This window comes from Heptranchias perlo, chromosome 18 (genome assembly GCF_035084215.1).
Source record: "Heptranchias perlo isolate sHepPer1 chromosome 18, sHepPer1.hap1, whole genome shotgun sequence".
Classification (NCBI taxonomy): domain Eukaryota; kingdom Metazoa; phylum Chordata; class Chondrichthyes; order Hexanchiformes; family Hexanchidae; genus Heptranchias; species Heptranchias perlo.
In genome coordinates, this window is record NC_090342.1 from 51001304 (window position 1) to 51024892 (window position 23589).

A 23589-nucleotide genomic window follows, 5' to 3' on the forward strand; every position below is an offset into this window, starting at 1 on the left:
TTACAAACATTTCAGCCTTGCATTTTGCATGTCATGTGGTTGGGCTCCACCATGGTTGAGGCTAGTGATGTTTATGGAACCTCGTCTTCCTGTTAGTTACACGTTGTCCACCATTCTTGACTAAATGTGGTTGGGCTACAGAGCTTTGCCCTGATTTGTTGGTAGTGGGACTGCTTACCTCTGTCTATAGCCTGCTGCTTTTGGTATTTAGCATGCAGGTAGCCCTGTGTAGTAGCATCCCTAGATTCATGCCTTAATCTAAGATATGCCTGGTGCTGTTCCTGGCATGACCTTCTGCACTCCCCATTGAACCAGAGTTGGTCTTCTGGCTTGCTGGTGAGTGAGGATAAGGGATTAGCCAAGCCATGAGGGTACAGGTTGTGGCAGTATACGATTCTGCTGATGGCCCACAGCGCATCATGGATGCCCAGTTTTGAGCTGCTAGATCCCTTACCACCTGATGCAGGCGCAATCTAGTAGCCATGTCCTTACACTACCAAGCCACTCTTGGTAGTGGACATTCTGTATTCTTGCTTCCCTCAGATCTTCCTCCAACACGGAGGAGTACTGATTCATTATTTGAGCAGTTAGTTGAGGGGGGGGTGGTGGTAATTGGTGATCAGCAAGAGTTTCCTTGACCATGATTGACCTGCAGCCATGAGGTTGAAGACTCATCGTGCCGCTCCCATTGAACTGTAGATCACTGTGCCTCCACTTCGAATTAGTCTGTCCGGCTTGTGGGACAGGACATACCCAGGAATGGTGACAAAGGAATCAGGGACATTGGCTAATAGATATGATTCTACGAATATGACTGTATAAGCCTGTTGCTTGACTAGTCTGTGCAGCAGCTCTCCCAACTTGGGAACTCTCCCCCTTGATGTTGGTGTGGAAGACTTTCCAGGGTCAACTATAAGGAGTCGTACAACACCAGGTTATAGTCCAACAGCTTTATTTGAAATCACAAGCTTTCGGAGCCTCGCTCCTTCGTCAGGTGAGTGAAGGGTTCCATAAAGGCACAGCATATATAGTCAGAGAACAATGCCTGGTGATTACAGATAATCTTTCCAACTGCCCGTTATCACACCTCGGCAGAGAGATAATCACAGCAATCAAAGGAGTGGATGGTGTTCAGACAGGGACACATTACATCCGAGAATACTGAATACACAAGTGGTCAGATCACAAAGACAGAGAGAGAGAGAGAGAGAGACCCGAAAGGCAGAGAGAGAGAATGACCAGTTGTATTACATGTCACGCTACATGTAACTCCACCAGCGAAAAAAAGTTATCTGTTATTAATAACTGGTCATTCTCTCTCTCTCTCTCTGCCTTTCGGGTCTCTCTCTCTCTCTTTGTGATCTGACCGCTTGTGTACTCAGTAGTCTTGGATGTAATGTGTCCCTGTCTGAACACCATCCACTCCTTTGATTGCTGTGATTATCTCTCTGCCGAGGTGTGATAACGGGCAGTTGGAAAGATTATCTGTAATCACCAGGCATTGTTCTCTGACTATATATGCTGTGCCTTTATGGAACCCTTCACTCACTTGACGAAGGAGCGAGGCTCCGAAAGCTTGTGATTTCAAATAAAGCTGTTGGACTATAACCTGGTGTTGTACAACTCCTTACATTTGTCCACCCCAGTCCATCACTGGCATCTCCACATCAGGGTCAACTAGGTTGAGATTAACTTAGTCTTATCCTGATACGACGTCTGGGCTGTTACCTATAAGTCCATCTGATTTTATTATTATTACTGACCTTTATAGTGATTGTTTACAACTGGGCATTACGAATCCACCATGTAGCGTCGGACGAGTGTCACATGTGGACCAGACCAGAAAAGACATCAGTGAACCACTTGGGTGAGTTCATGACTAGCTGGCAGCAATTTATATTGCAACAGAGTAAATTTCAATCAAAAACAGCTTTGCAAGAAAAAGAAAAATTTAAGAAGTAAACCTTGACTGAATAGCGGAAAGGTGTGTGCTGTCTATGTAATCATAGAATCATGCAGCACCGGAGGCCATTCGGCCCATCGTGTCTCTGCGGACTCTTTGAAAGAGCTATCCCATTAGTCCTACTTCCCCATCTCTTTCCCCATAGCCCTGCAAATTTCTCCTTTTCAAATATACATCCAATTCCCTTTTGAAAGTTACTACTGAATCTGCTTCCACCATCTTTTCAGGTAGCGCATTCCCGATTTTAACAGCCCTCTGCGTAAAAACATTTCTCCTCATTTCCACCCTGGACTTTTTGTCAATTATCTTAAATCTGAGATGTTGGAACAACTATGTGTCACCTTCTGTCCTTAATTTGTTTTTATCTTTTTTGTATGGGTACCTCCTCCCTATTAATTCATCACATCTATATATTTATTTTCGTACTTGCAATTGCATGGGAACTGTGAACATTTGCTTGAGTTCTTCCCCTCTTTAACCTGCCTTTTTCAATGGCAGAATTTCATGTCAGTATTTCCCAAAATATGGATCTATCGTTTTAGACTGCTCCATCCATACTCATTACTGCACACCAGTAGTTGCAGGTCCACTGCTGTGACAGTATTTGCTAATATTCAAACCACTACATTCCACAACAGAAGTACAGCATGAATATTGTTTAATCCGGGCCATCAGTAATCAATAATAGTCTTTACATTTATACAAGCAATTTTACTCAACTATCTTTAATATTTACAAATGACCCCTTTTTTCCACATATAACAATGAAAAGTTTACTGGTCGCCATCATTTGCTCAGAGATTACAGTGCAAGTCCTATAACACACCACTGCCTTACAGTTCATCAATCCCAAGGCATGGTGACACTTTTCGCACTCAAGTGGAAAAATTGCTACCATTTTCCCAGACTGCACAATTTGCACAGACTCGCACATCACAGGCTAAATTCTTATTTCTTTCCTTGTTGCAGAATCACGGTTCTTTTAAAGTAAGTAGCACATTGAGCACATTTAAGGGTGTCGTGCAGTGATTAGAGGAGCAGAAGAGGTGAAGGTGAACGCATGCAAAACTTCTACGGCAACTGTCCCTTCCGCTGGAGATTTCCCAGGAACGTGCTGAGCCATATCCAGTTGGAGTTGTTGTTTTAGAGACTGGACTTCCTAGCCGTTTCCTCAGTGACCTGTAACCATCAAGAGCAAATGGAATAAGATTCTTATATGCAATAGCAGGCTGCGTGCACATTTTGTTGTTGGAGATCCACTAGTAAACTTCAAATTCCGCCGTAATTAAAAAGAAGTCTCTTTCTCAGTATTTTATTTTGGTGAGGCAACACTTTGGGTCAAAAAAATCTTGTAAATTACTTTTCTTTGAGTACCTTGATACTAAAACTGCTAAATACTATCAGCACAGTTAAGTAACAGGCTGGCTGGTATATTCACATGGATCTCTGATTATTGAGGGCTGAGGCAATTTTAAACTATGGTTATTACAGTCAATAAAAGATTTGACTGATTTTCTTCACTTTCTACTTCAGTTACTTTGCATTTTTCACAGGTCTGGTTCAAGAGTCTCAACCACCATTCCTTATTACACACTTCCCATTGTATTTTGCTTGCCCCTATAGTCTCATTGCATTTGGTTCCCCTACCACGATTTAAGAAGCCCTTGATCAAAGTGCTGAAGATTGCACCCCTCAACTGCAAATCTCTTGGTGCAAAAACTCCTTCTATAACTATAACATTCCTGCTGTCTGTTGCAAGAGTTTGTGATGCATCAATGGCAGACTGAAGGTTGTCTTCTAAGAGATTCCCTGAAACATTTACAGTTTGGATTTGCACATACCTTTTTGCATAGTTGACACAAAAGTGACCAAGGCTTGCATCAGTGCTGCAGGCTGTTTCCAACTCTGCCGGGAGATAGAGGTGCAAAGTTTGATGTGTCTGAAGAACCTTCTGTTGATGAGGTTTCCATTTGTTCATGTCCAACGCCCAAATGACTATTGTCACAGTTCCTAGAGGTCTCCCAATGGGTGCCTGGGCTTTCTTCTTCTGTGGTTTCATCTGCCACTCCAGGTTCTGGACTGAGCATGAAAGTCTTTGGTATTATATCAGACAACTCAGAAAGAACATCGTCGAGCTCTTGGCACTCCAACACTTTAATTTTTATTTCACTACTGACATCCATGTTAGACTCATATTCACTCAAAATTTCTTGACCACTGAAAGGTTGTGTTGAACCTTCAGGATATTGTTCGTCTTGATTTAGGAGTTCATGCCCATCATGTCTGTTAATGGGGTTGTTTCCCCTGACAGTTATCCCTGTTTTGCCAGCTTCGACCTGTTTGCCTCTATCTACTTGGGTCTCCAACTCATTGGTCATTTGGTTACTGCTGTTTTGGAGACAGGCTCTTCCTTTGCAGGGTTTCAGCAACACGTTACTTAAAGCAGCATCAGTCCAATTACTCATGCTGTCTTCGTCAGTCAACAGATGGGACCGAGGGGCGTTGTCGTCCACCAAATCAGGTTCATTGCACACAATGGCCTCTGCTCCATTATACAATCCTTTTCGATGAGATTCTTCTCTATGAAGTTGCCTCCCATCGACAGTTGCAGTGAACCCAAAATGGAGACGATGGATTGCACTCAACTTATGCATGCTCTTATTCAGTTCTGCTGCACTTGTGACACTATATAGTTCAAGTCCACCATGTATCCATTCTAAGTCATTCTCAAAATCTAATCCTTTCCCTGTCTCCTGATTTGGACGGTGTGATTCTGTACCTTCTTCAGAAGGAGTCCAGAAACGTAAAATGGACTCAGTAGTCATTTCCAGCTCAGTTGCACTGTGGAATTCATTTTTGCTCAAAAAATTCTGGTTTATCACCTCTTTTGAATGCAAGCAGCAGAGAACACCCGTTTCCCTTTGTACTCTTGTGGCGTCATTTGCCTCAGTTGGGCACTCGTTATAACATACATTTCCAGGCAGTAACTTGGAGATGTCTGTAGAAACAAGTCCATTTATTTCACTCGCATGCTTAGCATCCACTGGATTTTCATTCAAATCTAGCTCTGGGCAGAAAACACTCTCACGATGATTGGTCGCGGTGCTTAAAATATTTGTATCAACCAGCTCTGCAGAAGACTCATTTGCGAAAGGATCAATACTCCAGCTGTCAGGCAACTCAGCAACAAGGTCTCTCCGTGTACTCTCTTCCAAATTTAAAGCAGCTTGCATTACAGCACTGAGTGGCCCTTTTCCAATTATCTTGTTTGGTTGTTGTTCCATTTGGTTGGTGGAGAAACTGCTCACTTTTCCAAAGGACCTCTGAACCTCTTGACTGGTAGTTGCCAAAGAATTTGAAATGAGGTTCTTGCTATTTATGACTTTCCAATGTTCCCAATATTCTGAAAGTGAAAATACGAATGTGATCCTAATCCCTAACGGCAAATCTGTGTCAGCATTTTTAGAGACTGCCACTGCTGTACAGCCATTAAGTGTTTCTTTTTGTATCAGGGGACCCTCTGCAAGCTGTGCCTGTCTCGCAGTCAGACCACTGGGATTTAATTCCCCATTGCTGCTGTGAGGGAAAGAATGAATTCCCAAGGCTGATCTTGTACATTTTACTCTTATTACTCTTGAGGGCAGCACATCTTGAACCACATGCAGAGAGTTTGAGGTGGTGCCATCAATGCTGCTTGATGCATCAGAGGCTGATGAATTTTCAATTCCCACTGTACTGCTTGGAACCACTGCCTGAGTACAGTTCATTGACTTTTCAAAGTTTCCTTCACTGCTCAGCATTAGATTTCCTTGGCTGTCTTGGGCCACTGGAATAGGCATTCCCATGGCCTCAAAGGTTCCATTCTTAGTTTCTTGTTGTGGAACTGCGGTCAGCTGCTTGCTTATTCCTTTACGTGTATCAGAAAGCCCATCAGCTACATGCCTGACTACACTTAGATTGGACGTGTTAATAACTGAGCAAACTGGCACTTCGCTAGGAGATGATCCATTCCTCAAAGAATATCTGTTGACGTTTCCACCCGAACCCACAGAAAATTGATTGGCAGCCGTATTTATTAACCGTGTTGCCAAATGCACACAAGATGAGCTGCTGGGTGAAGAAACCAGATTGTTCCGTTGACTACCACTGTCTGCAGAAGACAGAGACAGAGTTTCCTGCTCTTCTTGAACCTGTTCAATCAACGGAGGTTCAACCAGCAGAGTCAAAGCTGTATCGGAAACAGAGACAAGCGCACTTGATTTTGATGGGTTGATGAGGCTAGTCGAAGAACCGTTCTCTTTACAACTTGTAGCAGCGGCTGGGTTGCTCTCATCATGCAACTTTCCATCTTCTAATTGAGTAGTGTTGATTGCAACAGTGTGTTGTTGCCTTTTTATTTTGGCACAAGGTGAATTATCGAGTAAGTTTTCTACTACCTTCTGGCAGCCTCCTACACCCACTGGAACTGAAGCACCATAGGTCACCACATTTGGAGGTCCAGTTGCCTGCGAGGGCAAGTTGTCCTCTGCACTACTCAGTGCCATAGTGACCGTTGGATTTTCACCGTTCTTCACTTGAATACTAGGCTGACGAAGAGAGCTCGATTGGTTTACTCCATTGGGTTTCAGTTTACCAACCGCAGAGGTTACCGGTGTTTTGTCGTCATATGAAGGAGGAGCTGCTGTGTGGACCTTTCTAGTCTGTTGGCTTTCTCCAGTACCAAATGAAGCAACATCTGAACAGTATGTGGTTGCCTTGCACCCTGTAGAGAAAGGACCAAGCAAAGCCTCCACTTTTTGCTTTTCACTCGATGTTACCGTATTAAATGACGGTAGGGTTATGTCCTGCCCCTGCTTTAATTCAGTACAGGAAGGATCAACCGGCAAAGAGACAACCGCGCTCTGTTCTGTATTGGTCACACCAGGAGACAATGAAGTCAGAATTGCTGCACTTTGTTCTCCGTTGTCTTCCGGAATAATACCTAAAGAACGTAAAATGAATTCCAATGTATCAGATTCCTTTGCTAAAAGGACCTCGGAATTTGGTACTGAGTTTAGTTCCTCAACAACTCTTTCTGGGGATGAATTATTTCTTTCGCTGTCATTCGTAGCGTAAACATCAGATGTTGGAGACTTATTTTCCATATTGATTCCTGCAGAAACCCCACTGCTGGTTTTACAATGCAATCCTGTGTGACACTGGTTATGAACTGATGAAGCAACTGAGTTTGATTGACCACAAGACAGTTTGGAAGGTGGAACAGGGGAGACAATGTGTTCTGGAAAACTCTCTGAAGTTAGAACTGAAACATCACTCTTTTGATCATTTGATTCTGCACTTGGCCAGTGAACACCCACATTAGCAGCAGCTTTTTGCGCTCTACTCATTTCTTCAGATCTTAAAGTTAAGGTCAAGTTCTTCTTCCGAAAGCCTCCTGTGGTTGCAGAGTATTCATTGATGAGGTAGCCCTCTGTGATTTGCTGTCCTGGTGCTCTTTCAGGAGAGGATGTAATGTCCATTTTGGCTGGAGGTTGCAGGTTCCCTGATCCTTCACTTGAACAACCTGACGACTTCTGTATTCCAGCTGGTTTTGTGGTATGTGATCTAGTTACACTTGGGAAAACTGCGCAATTGACTTGATCATCTGAGCCTGTAAGTAGACATCTTATCAATGACACTTCAGTTTTGTCTTCTGATTGCTTCAAGCGAACTGCATCTTTCACATTGCCAAAAATCTCAAATGACGGAGCAATTTCTGCATTCTGCCTCTCTTGAGCTCTTGAATGAGACGGGGTAGAAGGACTCGATCCATTCCGTTCAACATGTGGCGAATATTCACGATGCACAAATTCCGCAACTTGTTGCATCACTGTATTGTTTTGTGAATTTGACACAAAAGGTGGGCAACCAGCACTCAAACACCAAGTATCTTGACAGTCAATCATCTGCGAAGCATGGTTGCCATAAGGTGACTGTACAGCACTGATAGATGTGGTATTCATTCGGCCCAATTCAGCCGAAGATGGTTGAAAGGTGGTTGAAGAGGCTTCCATTTTCTGACGTTTTGAATGACCATTAATTTTATTTACGTACGAAGTCTGCAACATATCATTTAACACTTTGATTTCTTTTAAACTTTGTTCATCGTGCTGAGACGCATTTGTCTTTAGGACTGAAGTATCTGTCTGATTAATGTCTGACGCATCTCTGGCATCCAGTGACTGCATGGAATTATATCTTCCGTTTTGTTGGCTTGATCCAAGGTAATTGGGGTTAACAGAAACAGAGGGTTTCAGACTCTTTGTGCTGGATGTTGAACAGTTAAATGAATAATTTTGTATGTTGCACTCGGTCCCTAAAGCCCCACAGTGGGCATGGGAATAAGAAGTTGCCACATCATCTTGACAAACAGAATTTTCCTCATGAGCTTGCAGAGATGGGCCGGTTTGTTCTTTCACTGAATAGCAATGTTGGTGATTTACCACATGGGGAGGTAAAGCTGGTTGCGTACCTTGTCTTTGAAAAACAGGATTGCTGTTCATATTTCTGCTTTGTGCACAGTGATCTCTCATTGAAGCAGCATCGCTCAAATCGTTAAAGCTGGAATAAGTAGTTGGGTTTGTGTTCAGGGACATTTGGTTAACATGAGAAATCTGTATGTTGTCTTCTTTCCATTCAGCCCCTTTATCCTTCTGTAGCCTCTGAAGTACTGATGGAGGACATGAACTGAGGATTTCTACATGTCCATTCACCAAATCGACTGATCTTTGAGGTATTACATTGGCATCCTTACACGATGCATTTTGTGCTGTAAACTGACAAGATTGCTGCATTGCAGTATTTTGCTGTGGTACATTCACTTCATGTGACTGTAGATTAACCTGTTCTGCTGTTCTTTTCTTTTTTTCCATGATCTCAAATGCAAAAATCAAGGACTTCAACTCTCTGCTTGTAAGTTCTGCAAGAAACCTCAGTACATCTGGAGACTTTCTCTTCCTTGAAGATTGAGAATTCTTCTTTTGAGAATATAGATTTGAAATGCTTTGTTCTCTGTAGGTAGAATCACAATCTATGTGGTGATTTTGAAAAGCCATGCTACTATCCCTCTGAGCATCTGTTGGCAGAACAGAAGCAGGCAATGAATAGTCTGAGCTAGGAATCTGAGAACGAAATGCATATTCACTTGCCATTGTTCCACGTATGTTCTCAAGTGCTTCTTCATGGCGGAGTTTCATAAAATGGTTTCCAGTTGATACTTGTGGAGCTGAGATGCTGTCCCTTTGTAGCACCTGCATTCCCTCTCCCTGCTGGACAGTCTCAAACATGTTGTGGTCAATGGACTCTTTGTAACTTTGAGTATTTACACTTTGAATTGGGTTCAAATTATGATAGCCTACGTTGGAAGACTGCTGATCAACAGTGTGGCTAAAAGGTCCATGAACGGGGGCCTGATGATAATTGGTACGAGCAAGGTTATACCAACAGGGTTCAACGGGTTTAGCAGCAAAAGCTGTTTTACTATCAGACCAGCTTGGAGGTTGCTCTGAAGTGGGGCACATCTTGTGATTTAACAGAGGTGAACTGACCAGAGCAGCTAGGGAGCTCTGAGCTCCAGGCTTAAAGCCAGCAGAAGTGGGACTCTGATATGGTGAGAAATTCCTGATCGTTGGATGGGCCTTTCGGTTCCACCATGTTGATCTGTTTTGAGAAGGTACAAACTCACAAGGAGTTCTAAAGGACGATGGTTCTGACCGCATTGATCTATTTTGAAAACAGGTGGCTTGGCTTCCAGTTGTCAGAGACCTTGAATAGTTAGGTTGGAATCTAGTTTTACTTTGGGAACCTCTAGTTAGGGTAGACAGGAGATATGAAGGATAAAAAGTGGTATCACCGCAAGGAGACGATATTTCACTTGAAGGATAAGCAAGTTGATTGGCATCTTGATGTGGATAGATTGGTGCAGATTCATTTGCAGAATAAGTAGATCCACAAGTGATCTTCCGAGCCTGGTGATTTGATGAAGGCAATCCATTATAAGCACATTCCGGTCTCCTAAGAGTCTGCTGGGACAGTGGATATGATGCCATCAGCCCACTTTGATTGCTGAGCGCTTGGTGAACACAATTATTCGGAACATCACGTTGCATCTTTTGTCGCTTTAACTTGGTTGCACTCAATCAGCTTTGTTCTTTTTGTTCTCCTATTAAATGGTTTCTGTGACCTGTGAATAAGAAAAAGTCAGAACTTTAACAAATATAACAAAAAATTATGTATATCTATATTATATTTTTAAAATTCCTGTTCACAAACCTTTCTTCATGTTGTCACAATTTTTGATCACACTTTTGTGTCAACTTTTCCTATTGTAAATTGGTATGTCAACAGTTCCCATTCCTTTCTGTTGTCACAACGCAGTTGCAGGCTTTGGCCACAAGGTGGTACTGTTGAGCAAATTCCAATTCTCCCAGCTCCATCTTGTTTTTCTCCAGGTAAGTAAACTTTGTTTTTTTTTTACTGTTTATCTTTAACCCACCACACTCGCGGTCAAATAGCCAGCATACACTAGAATAGTGGATGTCTTGGGCATAATTTCAGAGGGTGACTGGGGCTGGTGAAACTGGACCCTGGCAGGGAATCATTGCCTTCAGCAAAGGAGAGGAGAGGAGGGGAGAAAATTGGTAAGGAAAAGAACGTTTTTAGCATTCAGTTCGGGTGGGAAAAAAAATAAAAGCTCAAAATCTATCTTTTTGTCCCTCAGGACGACCCAGTGCAGCAGCAGCTCCTGCATATGCCATTTGTGATTCATTTTCACTCAGTCAATTTAGTACAGACACCATTGCAAGCTTTTCCCACAAGCCCTGATGGTAATTTCGAAGGTGCAGTGGAATCGTATGCCAGCACCTTCAGGAGAAGGAGGGGAGGAGAAGGGGATAGGAGGAAAAAAATGCCATGTCAAGTGTTACAAAGCACGGTTATTTATCTTCACATTGAAGCTACAACCATGTGCTATCAGGCAGATTAGGGTTAGTAGGGAATTAAGTTTTCTGTCAAAATGGTCAATTGCTTATGGTCTCTGCATGATCTTGGGATTTATTATGGTTACAGGAGAATTATAGTAGACCTGACAAAATATGGTCAATTTTACTACAAGATGTTGACACCCAAGCCTACGGTACCATTTGCCCCGATCACTAACCCTAAAGAGTCACTGATAGGCAAAGGATTTGATTAGACAAAACACCTCCTCTGACCAGGGTTTGGTGGCACAGATGTAAAACAGAAATGCTATGCCTTCGGGCTAAACTTCCTTAATAACATCTACCATTGCACCTTCGGAGTGACAGTCCAGGCTAACAGCAGATGAAAAGATTTCAGAAGGAGGGAAATGCTCAGTTGTGCGCAGTATAGAACACACTTTTTATTCACGCTGTAGTAATGAATAACAAGATGCCACCAAACGTCACTTTTAATGGTTCTCTGGAGTCTTGCAGAGATTAAGTGATCTAGACAGATGTGAATTTTCGCAGTGATATCGAATGATTGATGAGTCAAATTGTCTGCTATGTCATTTGTCTTTGGGTATTTAAAAATAGATTATTTGAATACATTACTTTGGATAGTTTCAGAAAGATGTTGTCTTTGAGAGGGAAGTTTGACAAGTGTGAAGAATGTTTAGAAAGGATATCTAAGTGTGCAAGAGTGATCCAGCAATGAACTCAGAACTGCATGTTCTTCAAGTGTAAGAAAATAATATTACAGGTCTCTGTAAGGTATTGGCCAGAATTCTGCAGATGAACCAGGACAGAGGATTTATAGATCACTCACCAAAGACGTAGCCTAGAGGTCAAACCAGCATTCTATAGAAGTGCTTCATTACCTTTAAAGTGCTCTGGAAAGTTCTGAGGTGATAAAGGGCACTGTATGTAAGTTCTATTTACTGATGCCCAACAACCAGTGACTGCATGCTACACATGAATGAGTACGTTTGACACCACTGCTACAGAGGAAGACGGAACTGTTTCTGCATTGCTGAGCAAAAAAGACCCATGGCTTCGTCATAAAGCCATCCCATCTAAATAAGCGTAAGTATGAATATTTCAATTGCTGCCTGTTACGGTGCTACATTTATTTTTATTCATTCATGGGATGTGGGCATCGTTGGCAAGGCCGGCACTTATTGCCCATCCCTAATTGCCCTTGAGAAGGTGGTGGTGAGCCGCTTTCTTGACAACTGAGTGGCTTGCTAGACCATTTCAGAGGGCAGTTAAGAATCAACCACATTGCTGTGGATCTGGAGTCACACATGGGTCAGACGTGGTAAGGACAGCAGGTTTCCTTCCCTAAAGGACATAGTGAACCAGATGGGTTTTTACGACAATCTGGTAGTTTCATGGTCATCATTACTGACACTAGCTTTTTATTCCAGATTTTATTTTAATTAACTGTGGCACGATTTGGACTCATATCTCCAGATTATTAGTCCAGGCCTCTGGGTTTCTATTCCAGTAACATAACCACGTACCCGCTACATGAACCAAAACAGATTAACTTCACACACAGCTGAACTCGGTCATGCTGTATTAAATCGAATCCAGCCTCGGCTGTGACACCGTAATTCTGAAAGTGAATTGTGCTATATTAAATTGAACCCAGCTCCTAACATCAATTGGGCAGCAGTGTGAATGGATGTCACCAAGTTCATACGTCCCACTTGCATTGCTTACTGTCTTCCAAACACTGGTGTAATTTCTAATGATAGAAGATTGGTGACAGAACAGTCAGCTTATTCTAGCATTTGAAACTAAAGATGGTCTATGGGCACTTCTTTCCTGAAGGCATTGACTTGCTGGGATATTGTTCCACAGGAGTTGGCAGCCATCTGGTACCTCATCCAGGTGCCCATTCTTCATGTCTGAGCCTAGATGGGGAGTATCAGAGGGATACTGAACCACAGGGAGCATCACAACTGATCCTATTGCTGTTCTCACTTGACTCTCACACACCTTCCAATAGGAGATCACTGGATAGTGAACAAGACTGGAAAGCCTGGCTGATTTTCCCTTCCCCGTGATGTCGAAGCCAATTGTAGTTAACCCACCTGCCAGCTGGTTGAGATCAACTAACTCAGCACAGATTGGGAATCAAACCAGTAATATTCTAGTCCATATGACACAATGCCTTATCCAACTGATCTATTGGGGTGGACAGGAAAGGTAGGGAGTTCTCTTCCTTAAACTAAAATTTGAAAAGTTGGTGTCAAATCTGGCATAAAATGCCAACTAGCTGCATATTTGACTGTAATTATATCGCTCATCCAAGGCTGTCATGAGGCCGAAACCTTGTCCATGACACAAGATGTATTGAGCAAATGCATTATAAAATGAAACTTGAATAATTCATACTGGACTTACAAACATACATTGGAAAAAATTCAAAAGAAGGCAGTAAGGAAAGTTCCAGACCATTTATCAGTTGTGCACGTGGGCTGTAAGCATGAGGAGCAAGTTTTTCTTTCTTATAAAGCTAATTAAAGAGTTGATTGGATCAACTGGCCTTATCTTGTATTCTACGCTGTGATTTATTTCAAAGTATGGCTGCCACTCAATGCAACATGCAATAGTATTTTTGGCTCAGCTGCCACAATTAGTGTATAATTTCAAACTGTTTTTCAGCTTTGTACAGCAAAAGGTCATGCAGTTGAGCAGTCAAAAATGCTAAATGGAACCTTTATATCGTCTTGCTTGGGAGAGTCTGCTACTCACCCACTGTAATTCCATTTATCCATTGTAATTGCCAGAGATGCTGACTTTGGAGGAGCAACTTTGGAGGAGCAGTATCAAGGCGTTGTCTGACCAATGGGTAAATGTTACTGGCAGCTTCCCTTGTCTTCCCATTTGCATTATTCCCATTTGGGACACAGCTCAGTTTTGTGACACTGACAAACAGCCCAGGCTGCTAGGCCGGAACACAAGAACCGTGCATGCAGTTAAGTCTAACCTGTGACGTGCTTGTAAATATTGTACTGTGAGGGCAGGGTGAAGTGCCTGGAATGGAACATGACTTCATAGGATGCAATTTACTATGTCACATTAACATCTGAGTTGTCAATGCTTTAGACAAATATGAATAAAGTAACGCTGTTTACAGCTGCTGATAGAGCTGAACTCGAACTGTAGACACAGTGCGATTGTAAAATAAACTGATATGCAACATTGTCCTACAGACAATAATAGAATCATACAGCACAGAATGGGGTTATTTAGACCATCTGCCTCTTTGAAAGACTATCTAATTAGTCCCACACCCCTGTTCTGTCCCCATAGCCCTGCAAATTTTTCCCCTTCAAGTATTTATCCAATTCCCTTTTGAAAGTTACTATTGAATCTGCTTCCACCACCCTTTCAGTCAGTATATTCCAGATCATAACAATTCGCTGCGTAAAAAAAATTCTCCTCACCTCTCCTCAGGTTCTTTTGCCAATTACCTTAAATCTGTGTCCTCTGGTTACTGGCCCTTCTGCCAGTGGAAACAGTTTCTCCTTATTTGCTCTTATCAAAACCCTTCATGATTTTGAACGCCTCTATTAAATCTCCACTTAACTTTCTCGGCTCAAAGAAAAATCTTCGGGTTAATGGGAAACAGAAATACAGAAATGTACTTAATTGGCTATAAAGTACTTTGGGATGTCCTGAGGTCATGAAAGGCGCGATATAAATACAAGTTCTTGTTTTCTTCTTAAAAAAATATAGCGTTGCATTCACTAGAGCAGAGAAGATTAAAGGAAATCTTATCAAAGTGTTCAAAATCTCAAACGGGTTTGAGAGGGTAAATAATGAAAGACAGGAGCAGAATTTCCTGTACCTGCTGCTGAATTGCCTGGGTGCAGCACATAAAGGAAAATTGGGTGGGCTCCCTTACTGGCGGGCCAATCCTCCTGCCTGATTTCCCCGTATTTGCTGCACCCAGGGGGGTCCCAATTATTTCCACTGGTCAATGAACAGAAAGAACTTTCATTTATATAGCACTTTTCATGACCTCAGGACATCCCAAAGTGCTTTACAACCAATGAAGTACTTTTGAAGAGTAGACTGATAAGTTAAGAGGGTATCAACCCAGCATTATCCCTGCAGGGACAGGGGGAGCAGTACAAGGAATTTGTTCTTGCAAAGGTTTACGTGAATACAGAATGCTTTTCCACAAGATTTAAGGAGGAATTGGGTAAACACCTGTGGAAAAAAATTACCTGTTTAAGGAACAAGCATGGAGTTGAGATTCGAGTAGATAGTTCCAAATGACCTCTTTCTGCATTGGAATTTCTTTGATTTCAGCATCTTACATGCAGTTAGACCAATACAATTTGTGATTTAGTGGTTAGTGCCTTTTTTTTTCCATTTCCATATAGTGAATGATCTTTCTGTTTGGTAATTTATTACTACTTTAACACTTGAGCTGCTTTTGCATTGCACAAGACCCACTGCACCCCTGATAGTAACTGCCAGGACTCACCAAGACTGGCGGCCGTAAAGACCCATAAAAACACCTCCTGAGATTGCCCTCCTGAAACAGGATGTGATGTTTAAGGACAAAAGCCCCTAGCTGCATAAACTTACTGAGACATCAGGCGGGAGCCTGACAAAGCACCTTTTAAACACAGCACTACATCCTGTTTATGATACAAGACTTGTAATACAAAATTCACTGCAAGCATGAAGTAATTTGCCACGGGCGTAATCACAACATTGCTACTTTACAAATGTCACACCTGGTCTTATCCTCCAATTTACAGAGTTCACACGGTGGTGCTAACTATACTCACTGGTCTGATTAGCTTTAGCCCGCTCCCAGCATTACAAAGTCCTAGCATTGCAACGATACTACTGGGCCAGCTTATCGACAGTGAAGTATCATCTGAAAGAGGCGGGGGAGGGGAATTCCTGTCATGTCCACTAAGTTGGGGGTAAAAAGAACAGTTCTTTTCACATTGTAAAACTTTCTAATTTGCTGGTTTCATATCTTTACACTCTTCTCTTGGAAAGAATAGTGTGAAGTAATGGCAGGCTGATTAACAATCTGCCAGGCCGTGACGTGAACAATCCTTCCATGGCCGTAACCATCTTTACACCAGTCGATAGGATGGTTAGTCCTACACGGCAGGAGAGTTTTATGGGTTCCCACAACCCATACAATGGGTGGAGGGTGGTTCAGTGGTGGTGGTGACCCACACCCACCAGCCAGGGGTATCCTACTGGAAGTCAACCCAGAATTCAGGGCCGATCTCCACTTGCCAGGACTGTCTGGATCAGGGTTTGAATCCTGTATCTTCTGAATTAGAGGCAGGAATGCTAACCACTCAGCCAAAGGCTTGCTGCAGATGGTTGGTGAAGGATGTCACAATATTAGTGATTCCGCCGCCAAAACCCACTACAGGAGTAGATCCCGCTTGTGCGCTGCTGGTGCGGACGTTCGCCTGCTGGGTGTACGTTTTGGGGGAAAAAACTGGCGCAGTCTTTGGTTTCCCATCCATTATTTTAACAGGTCCAAAATCAAGGCCCGTGCCAGCACAATTTTCCAACATGCACTCCACTTGGGTGAGACCCTGTGCCGGCAGCACACCGACTGAACCTTTCCCCAACCGTTTCTTAACCCCGAGTCACTGGCTTTCCACAAGGTTCTCAATTTCTCACCAGGAGTATCCTGTGTCGCACAGCACCTTAAGTTACAACTTGCTCTTTGTGTTGTGCGACAAACTGTGTCATGACGTAAGCTCACTGAAGATGTTCGGCGTGTTTACGAGTCCGACTAAGAAGCTCCCAGCAGGCTGGGAGAACTGAGATTTTTTTTGCCAGTTTTCTCCCCTCTTCCTCTCTTAAAGGTGCCAGCTCCTTGCTGGGCTACCCCCATTACAACATCAACACATTATGTAGCATTTAAGTAACACCTTTAATGTAGAGAAACGTCTCAAGGAGTTTCACAGAAGCTTAAGGAACTAAATGGATGCTGAGCCAAACGCTCAGGGGTGACCAAAAGCTTGATCAATGCGGTGGCTTTTAAGGAGGAGCGAAAAGTGAAGAGATGGAGGGGTTTAGGGGGTGGGGAATTCCAGAGTATGGGGCCTGACCCAAGAGACCATTATTTGCATGTGAACCTGGACAGCGAGTGTGAACAGACCATTTAACCATGGGGTAAGTAAATACAATGGGTTTACAGAACACATCTTGGAATTGTCTGCTGACGTGATTTTACACTTGCAAATTGAATTGTTAATTTTCTAACAAAATATAATGACCAAACTTGATAAAACACAAGCTACTGATTGGGAGAAAGATTTTACTGTTACAGTATAAATGTAGACACAACACGAAAAAGCAAAGGATTTCAACATCATGTGGGGAATATTTCTAAAATTTTTGCCTGTGTTAAATTTTTACTTACAATATTTCTGTACTGCTAATATCAGTATGTAGGGGGTCAAATAAATATGACCCAGTGTTTGTGCAAGGGGGAGGCCACAGCAGTTGGAACTCTAGACATGTTGGCATCAATATTGCTTTACTGATGTGAAGTGCTGAAGTTGTGATTAATGAGAAAACCCGAGGGTCAATGTAGGCCAATGAGATTCGTACAACAGAAACACCGGAGGAGCATTTATAGATATTACGATCTCTGTACACAGCATTGCTGCAGGCCAGTGTTAAATTGAGCCTCACAAAGGCCCACTTCTTAACCCACTCTACCTTTTCTTGGTTGTTAGGTTATAGCTCAAAGAAGGTGCCCACTCCCTGATCAAGTGGACAGTTTTGAAATTGTCCCCACTCTATTATCTGAAACACTCAGAGTATTTTTAGGACTCTTTGGGTTTTCCCGACAGTTCATTCCTGAATCTGCATACCCTCCCAAAGAAGCAGCATGGGAGTGGATTACAACCTGTCAGGATGCCTTAGTGTCACTGAAGAAGGCCTTAACTCAGGCCCCTTGCCTCACTCCCCCAGACCCCACACACCCATTGCATTTAGAGATCTCCTGTTCCCCTACTGCAATATCTGCTGCCCTATCTCAGGAGGTACATGACCTATGAAGATCTGTTGCATGTGCCAGCCGTGCCTTGACACCAGTGGGACAAGATTCTCCCTTTGTGAGCTCTACATTTTAGCCACGACCTGGGGAGTCCATCACTTTACACCTATCACAGGTTTAATAGAATTTATTACCACTCCTCACACCAGAATGGCAGTCATGAGAGCATTAGTTCTACTCCCAGAGTAGAGGGACTTTACTAAGGAAAATGTGAAAACAAAGGTATCTACTGTTATGACTGTGGGAGATTTCCAGGGTCACACCCATGTAAAACATCATGGTATTGTGGTATAACGGGAAGATGATTCGTTCCTATTGACCAATACCTAAGAATAGATTATCTGGTCATTATCACGTTGCTGTCTGTGGGATTTTGCTGTGCACAAATTGGCTGCAGCGTTCCCTACATTACAAAAGTGACTACACTTCAAAAGTACTTCATTGGCAGTAAAGTGCTTTAGGACGTCCTGAGGATATGGACGCTATATAAATGTATGTCTTTTTCTAAGGGCTGTCCTGTCTGGTCTTCCTGTCTGGAGCCCTCAACTCACTGCCTCAAGGATTGAGTCTTATAGTTTCGGACGCCTGATAATCAAGCTCACAAGAACAAATTGTCTTTAATGACTTTATTAACAGCGCTGCAAAATGCAGAAAGAGCATATATAATTTACTTGTTCCGGGAACAGAAGTACAATGGCTTCTAACAAGCTCTGGCTATACTAGGGTTATTTATGCACATGACTTATTTATTACATTAGTGAACTGTCCTTGATCAATACCGAACAAAGGATATCTGTGCCTTGCCCTGATTACGACCCCAAAGCTACCTGATTATCAGATTGAGATCCCACTCTCTTGTTCCATTTCTCCATACAAAAGCCATCTGTTGATACCTCCCCCTTCTGTACAATTGTAACAAACATAAACAAGGATCTTAGGTTCATATCAGATAATTGTACAGACTTTACTCATCTTAACAATGTTGACATTCTGACACTAAAATTTGAAAAAAGTCAAAAGGACAGATATTCAATAGTTCTCCATTGTAAACAAAAAGCACAACAGTACAATAGCGTACTGGCTAACTCCAACAGAATCTCATCAGCTTACAAGGAGCAGTGTTCTGAAACATGTGGTCAGTCTCTCTCAAGTCACAGAGTCTGAGAGTATTGAGGAGGGGAGTCCCCGGGTGTGGGAATTTAGATAGTAGTTTTGATTTGGTCAGTGGTCAGGGACAGGAGGACGTGACTGTGAGACCGGCAGGTAAGGGGACCCCAGATGCAGTGATGGAGGAGCCTCAGCCTTTGACCTTGTCCAACAGGTACGAGGTATTTGCTACCTAGAGTCATAGAGTCATAGAATTATACAGCACGGATAGAGGCCCTTCGGCCCATCGTGTCCGCGCCGGCCATCAGCCCTGTCTACTCTAATCCCATATTCCAGCATTTGGTCCGTAGCCTTGTATGCTATGGCATTTCAAGTGTTCATCCAAATGCTTCTTGAATGTTGTGAGGGTTCCTGCCTCCACAACCCGATCAGACAGTGAGTTCCAGACTCCAACCACCCTCTGGGTGAAAAAGTTCTTTCTCAAATCCCCTCTAAACCTCCCGCCTTTTACCTTGAATCTATGTCCCCTTGTGCGGATGATAACAAAGACTTCAGGAAGGATGGGCAATTTGACCACGACACCGTGGTACAGGAGGCCATTCAAGTGGGGGGAGTAAAAAGGAATGTGGTAGCGGTAGGGGGATAGTACAGTCAGGGGGATAGACACTGTTCTCTGCAGCTGCGACCAGGAGTCCTGAAGGCTGTGCTGCCTGCCCGGTGCCATGGTTAAGGATATCTCCTCGTGGCTGGAGAAGAACTTGGAGCACAAGGGGAAGGATCCAGTTGTCGTGGTCCATGTAGGAACCAACGATAAGAATGAGACTCTGCTGAGGGAGCTGAGGAGTTAGGGTCCAAATGAATAAGCAAAACCTCAGAGGTAATAGTCTCTGGATTACTACCTGAGCCACCCGCAAATTAGCATAGAGTCAAACAGAACAGAGAGTTAAATGCGTGGCTCAAAGAGTGGTGTGGGATACAGGAGTTTCGATTCATGGGGCACTGGCACCAGTACTGGGAAATGAGGAAGCTGATCCGTTGGGACAGGCTCCGAAACCGGGCTGGGACCAGTGTCCACGCCAATCGAATAACTAGGGTAGTAGATAGGGCTTTAAACTAAAAAGCAAGGGGGAGGTTCAGGCAAGGGCTACGGACCAAGTGCTGGGAAGTGGGATTAAACTGGATAGTTCTTTTTTGGCCGGCATGGGCATGGACATGATGGGCCGAATGGCCTCCTTCTGTGCCGTAACTTTCTATGATTCTATGAAGGGCAAATTTATAAATCTAAAGAGAACAGTGAAGGCCATTTGTAGCGATTTGGGTAAAGATAAGCAGAGTGTGTCAGGAAAGGTCAGAGAGATTAACGGTAATAGTGCATCAGTGAATGAGATCAAATCGGGGAAAAATAGTAAAAAGTTAAAATTAAAGGCGCTTTATCTCAATGCACGAAACATTCAGAACAAGATAGATGAATTAATGGCATAAAAGGAGATAAACGGGTTTGATCTAGTAGCAATTACTGAGACGTGGTCGCAAGGTGACCAGGATTGGGAACTAAATATTGCAGGGTACTAAACTTTTCGAAAAGACAGACAAAATGGAAAAGGTGGCGGGGGTGGGAGGGAGTAGCCCTGATAATAAAGGATGATATAAAGACAGTAGTGAGAAAGGATGTTGACTTGGATGATCAAGAAGTCGAATCAGTATGGGTGGAGATAAGAAATAACAAGGGACAGAAAAAACTGGTGGGAATAGTTTATAGGCCCCCTAACTGTTGGACAGAGCATTAATCAAGAAATAAGAGAAGCTTGTAACAAAGCTAATGCATTAATCATGGGAGACTTTAATCTTCATATAGACTGGGAAAATCAAATTGGCAAAAGTAGTTTGGAGGACGAGTTCATGGAATGCATTCGAGACAGTTTCCTAGAACAATACGTTGTGGAACCAACCAGGGAACTGGCCATTTTACATCTTGTCTTGTGTAATGAGACAGGGTTAATTAGTAATCTCATAGTAAGGGATCCTCTGGGGAAGACTGATCATAATATGATAGAATTTCATATTGAGTTCAAGAGTGACTTACTTAAATCCAAAACTAGTCTTAAACTTAAACAAAGCTAATTACATAGATATGAGGGGTGAGTTGGCTAAGGTTGATTGGGGAATTAGATTAAAAGATATGACAGTAGATAAGCAATGGCGAACATTTAAAGAAATATTTCATAATTCTCAATGAATATACATTCCATTGAGGAATAAAAATCCCACGGAAAAAGTGATCCATCCGTGGCTAACTAAAGAAGTTAAGGATAGCATTAGATTAAAAGAAGAAGCATATACTGTTGCCAAGAAGAGTAATAAGCCTAAGGATTGGGAGAGTTTTAAAAACCAGCGAATGGACGACCAAAAAATTGATCGAGGGAGAAAATAGAATATGAGAGTAAACTAGCAACAAATATAAAAGCAGATTGTAAGATCTTCAACAAGTATGTAAAAAGGAAGAGAGTAGGTAAAGTAAATGTGGGTCCCTTAGAGGCTGAGACGTTAAACAAATATTTTATACGTCTTCACAGTAGAAGACACAAAAAACATACCAGTAATAATGGGGAACCAAGGGTCTAATGAGAGTGAGGAACTTAAAGTAGTTAATATTAGTAAAGAAAAAGTACTGGAGAAATTAATGGGACTAAAAGTCGACAAATCCTTTGGACCAGGTGGCCTACATCCTAGGGTTCTAAAAGAGATGGCTGCAGAGATAGTGGATCCATTGGTTGTGATCTTCCAAAATTCCCTAGATTCTAGAATGGTCCCAGTGGATTGGAAGGTAGCAAATGTAACACTGCTATTCAAGAAAGGAGAGAGAAAACAGGGACCTGCAGGCCAGTTAGCCTGGCATCAGTAGTCGGGAAAATGCTGGAATCTATTGTTAAGGACGGGGTAATGAGGCACTTAGGAAATCATAATATGATTAGGCAGAATCATGGTTTTATGAAAAGGAAATTGTGTTTGACAAATCTACTGGAATTTTTTGAGGATGTAACTAGCAGGGTCGATAAAGGGGAACCAGTGGATGTAGTATATTTGGATTTTCAACAGGCATTCGATAAGGTGCCACATAAAAGGTTGTTACTCAAGATAAGGGCTCATGGGTTTGGGGGTAATATATTAACATATAGAGGATTGGTTAACGGACAGAAAACAGAAAGTAGGAATAAATGGATCATTTTCAGGTTGGCAGGCTGTAACTACTGGGGTGCCAAAAGGATCAGTGCTTGGGCCTCAGCTATTTACAATCTATATTAATGATTTAGATGAGGGGACCGAGTGTAATGTATCCAAGTTTGCTGACGATACAAAGCCAGGTGGGAAAGTAAGCTGTGAGGAGGACACAAAGAGTTTGCAAAGGGATATAGACAGGTTACGTGATTGGGCAAGAAGGTGGCAGATGGAGTATAATGTGGGGAAATGTGAGGTTATTCACTTTGGAAGGAAGAATAGAAAAACAGAATATTTTTTAAATGGTGAGAAACTAGTAAATGTTGGTGTTCAGACGAACTTAAAATAGTTAATATTAGTAAAGAAAAAGTACTGGAGAAATTAATGGGACTAAAAGCCGACAAATCCCCTGGACCAGATGGCCTAAGCTAACATGCAGATACAGCAAGCAATTAGGAAGGCGTGGTATGTTGGCCTGTATTACAAGTGGGTTGGAGTACAAGAGTAAGGAAGTCTTGCTGCAATTGTACGGGGCCTTGGTGAGACCACACCTAGAGTACTGTGTACAGTTTTGATCGTCTTACTACAACAACAACTTGCATTTATATAGCACCTTTAACGTAGTAAAATGTCCCAAGGCGCTTCACAGGAGCGTTATCAAACAAAATTTGACACCAAGCCACATAAGGAAGTATTAGGACAGGTGTAGGTCGGTTTTAAGGAACGTCTTAAAGGAGGAGAGAGAGGTAGAGAGGCGGAGAGGTTTAGGGAGGGAATTCCAGAGCTTAGGGCCTAGGCAGCTGAAGACATGGCCGCCAATGGTAGAGCGGTTAAAATCGGGGATGCGCAAAAGGCAAGAATTAGAGGAGCGCAGAGATCTCGGAGGGTTGAAGGGCTGGAGGAGGTTACAGAGATAGGGAGGGGCGAGGCCATGGAGGGATTTGAAAACAAGGATAAGAATTTTAAAATCGAGGCGTTCCCGTAGCAGGAGCCAATGTAGGTCAGCGAGCACAGGAGTGATGGGAGAACGGAACTTGGTGCAAGTTGGGATACGGGCAGCAGAGTTTTGGATGAGCTTAAGTTTATAGAGGGTAGAAGATGGGAGGCCGGCCAGGAGAGCATTGGAATAGTCCAGTCTGGAGGTAACAAAGGCATGGATGAAGGTTTCAGCAGCAGATGAGCTGAGGCAGGGACAGAGACGGGTGATGTTACGGAGGTGGAAGTAGGCA

The 23589-nt window shown here is 42.8% G+C and overlaps 1 protein-coding gene across 1 annotated transcript in view; it reads right to left on the bottom strand.

The window, feature by feature from the left end:
- Nucleotides 1-2613: 2613 nt before the first annotated feature.
- LOC137334863 (serine-rich adhesin for platelets-like) overlaps nt 2614-23589 on the bottom strand; it is a 37734-nt gene continuing 16758 nt past the window's right edge. Inside the window, exons 2-3 of the mRNA XM_067999900.1 lie at nt 3805-10184; nt 2614-3142 (exon numbers count right to left, since the gene is read on the bottom strand). Coding sequence (XP_067856001.1) covers nt 3844-10110 — 6267 coding nt within the window. The 5' untranslated portion in view covers nt 10111-10184 and the 3' untranslated portion in view covers nt 2614-3142; nt 3805-3843. The remainder of the gene's footprint in view (nt 3143-3804; nt 10185-23589) is intronic.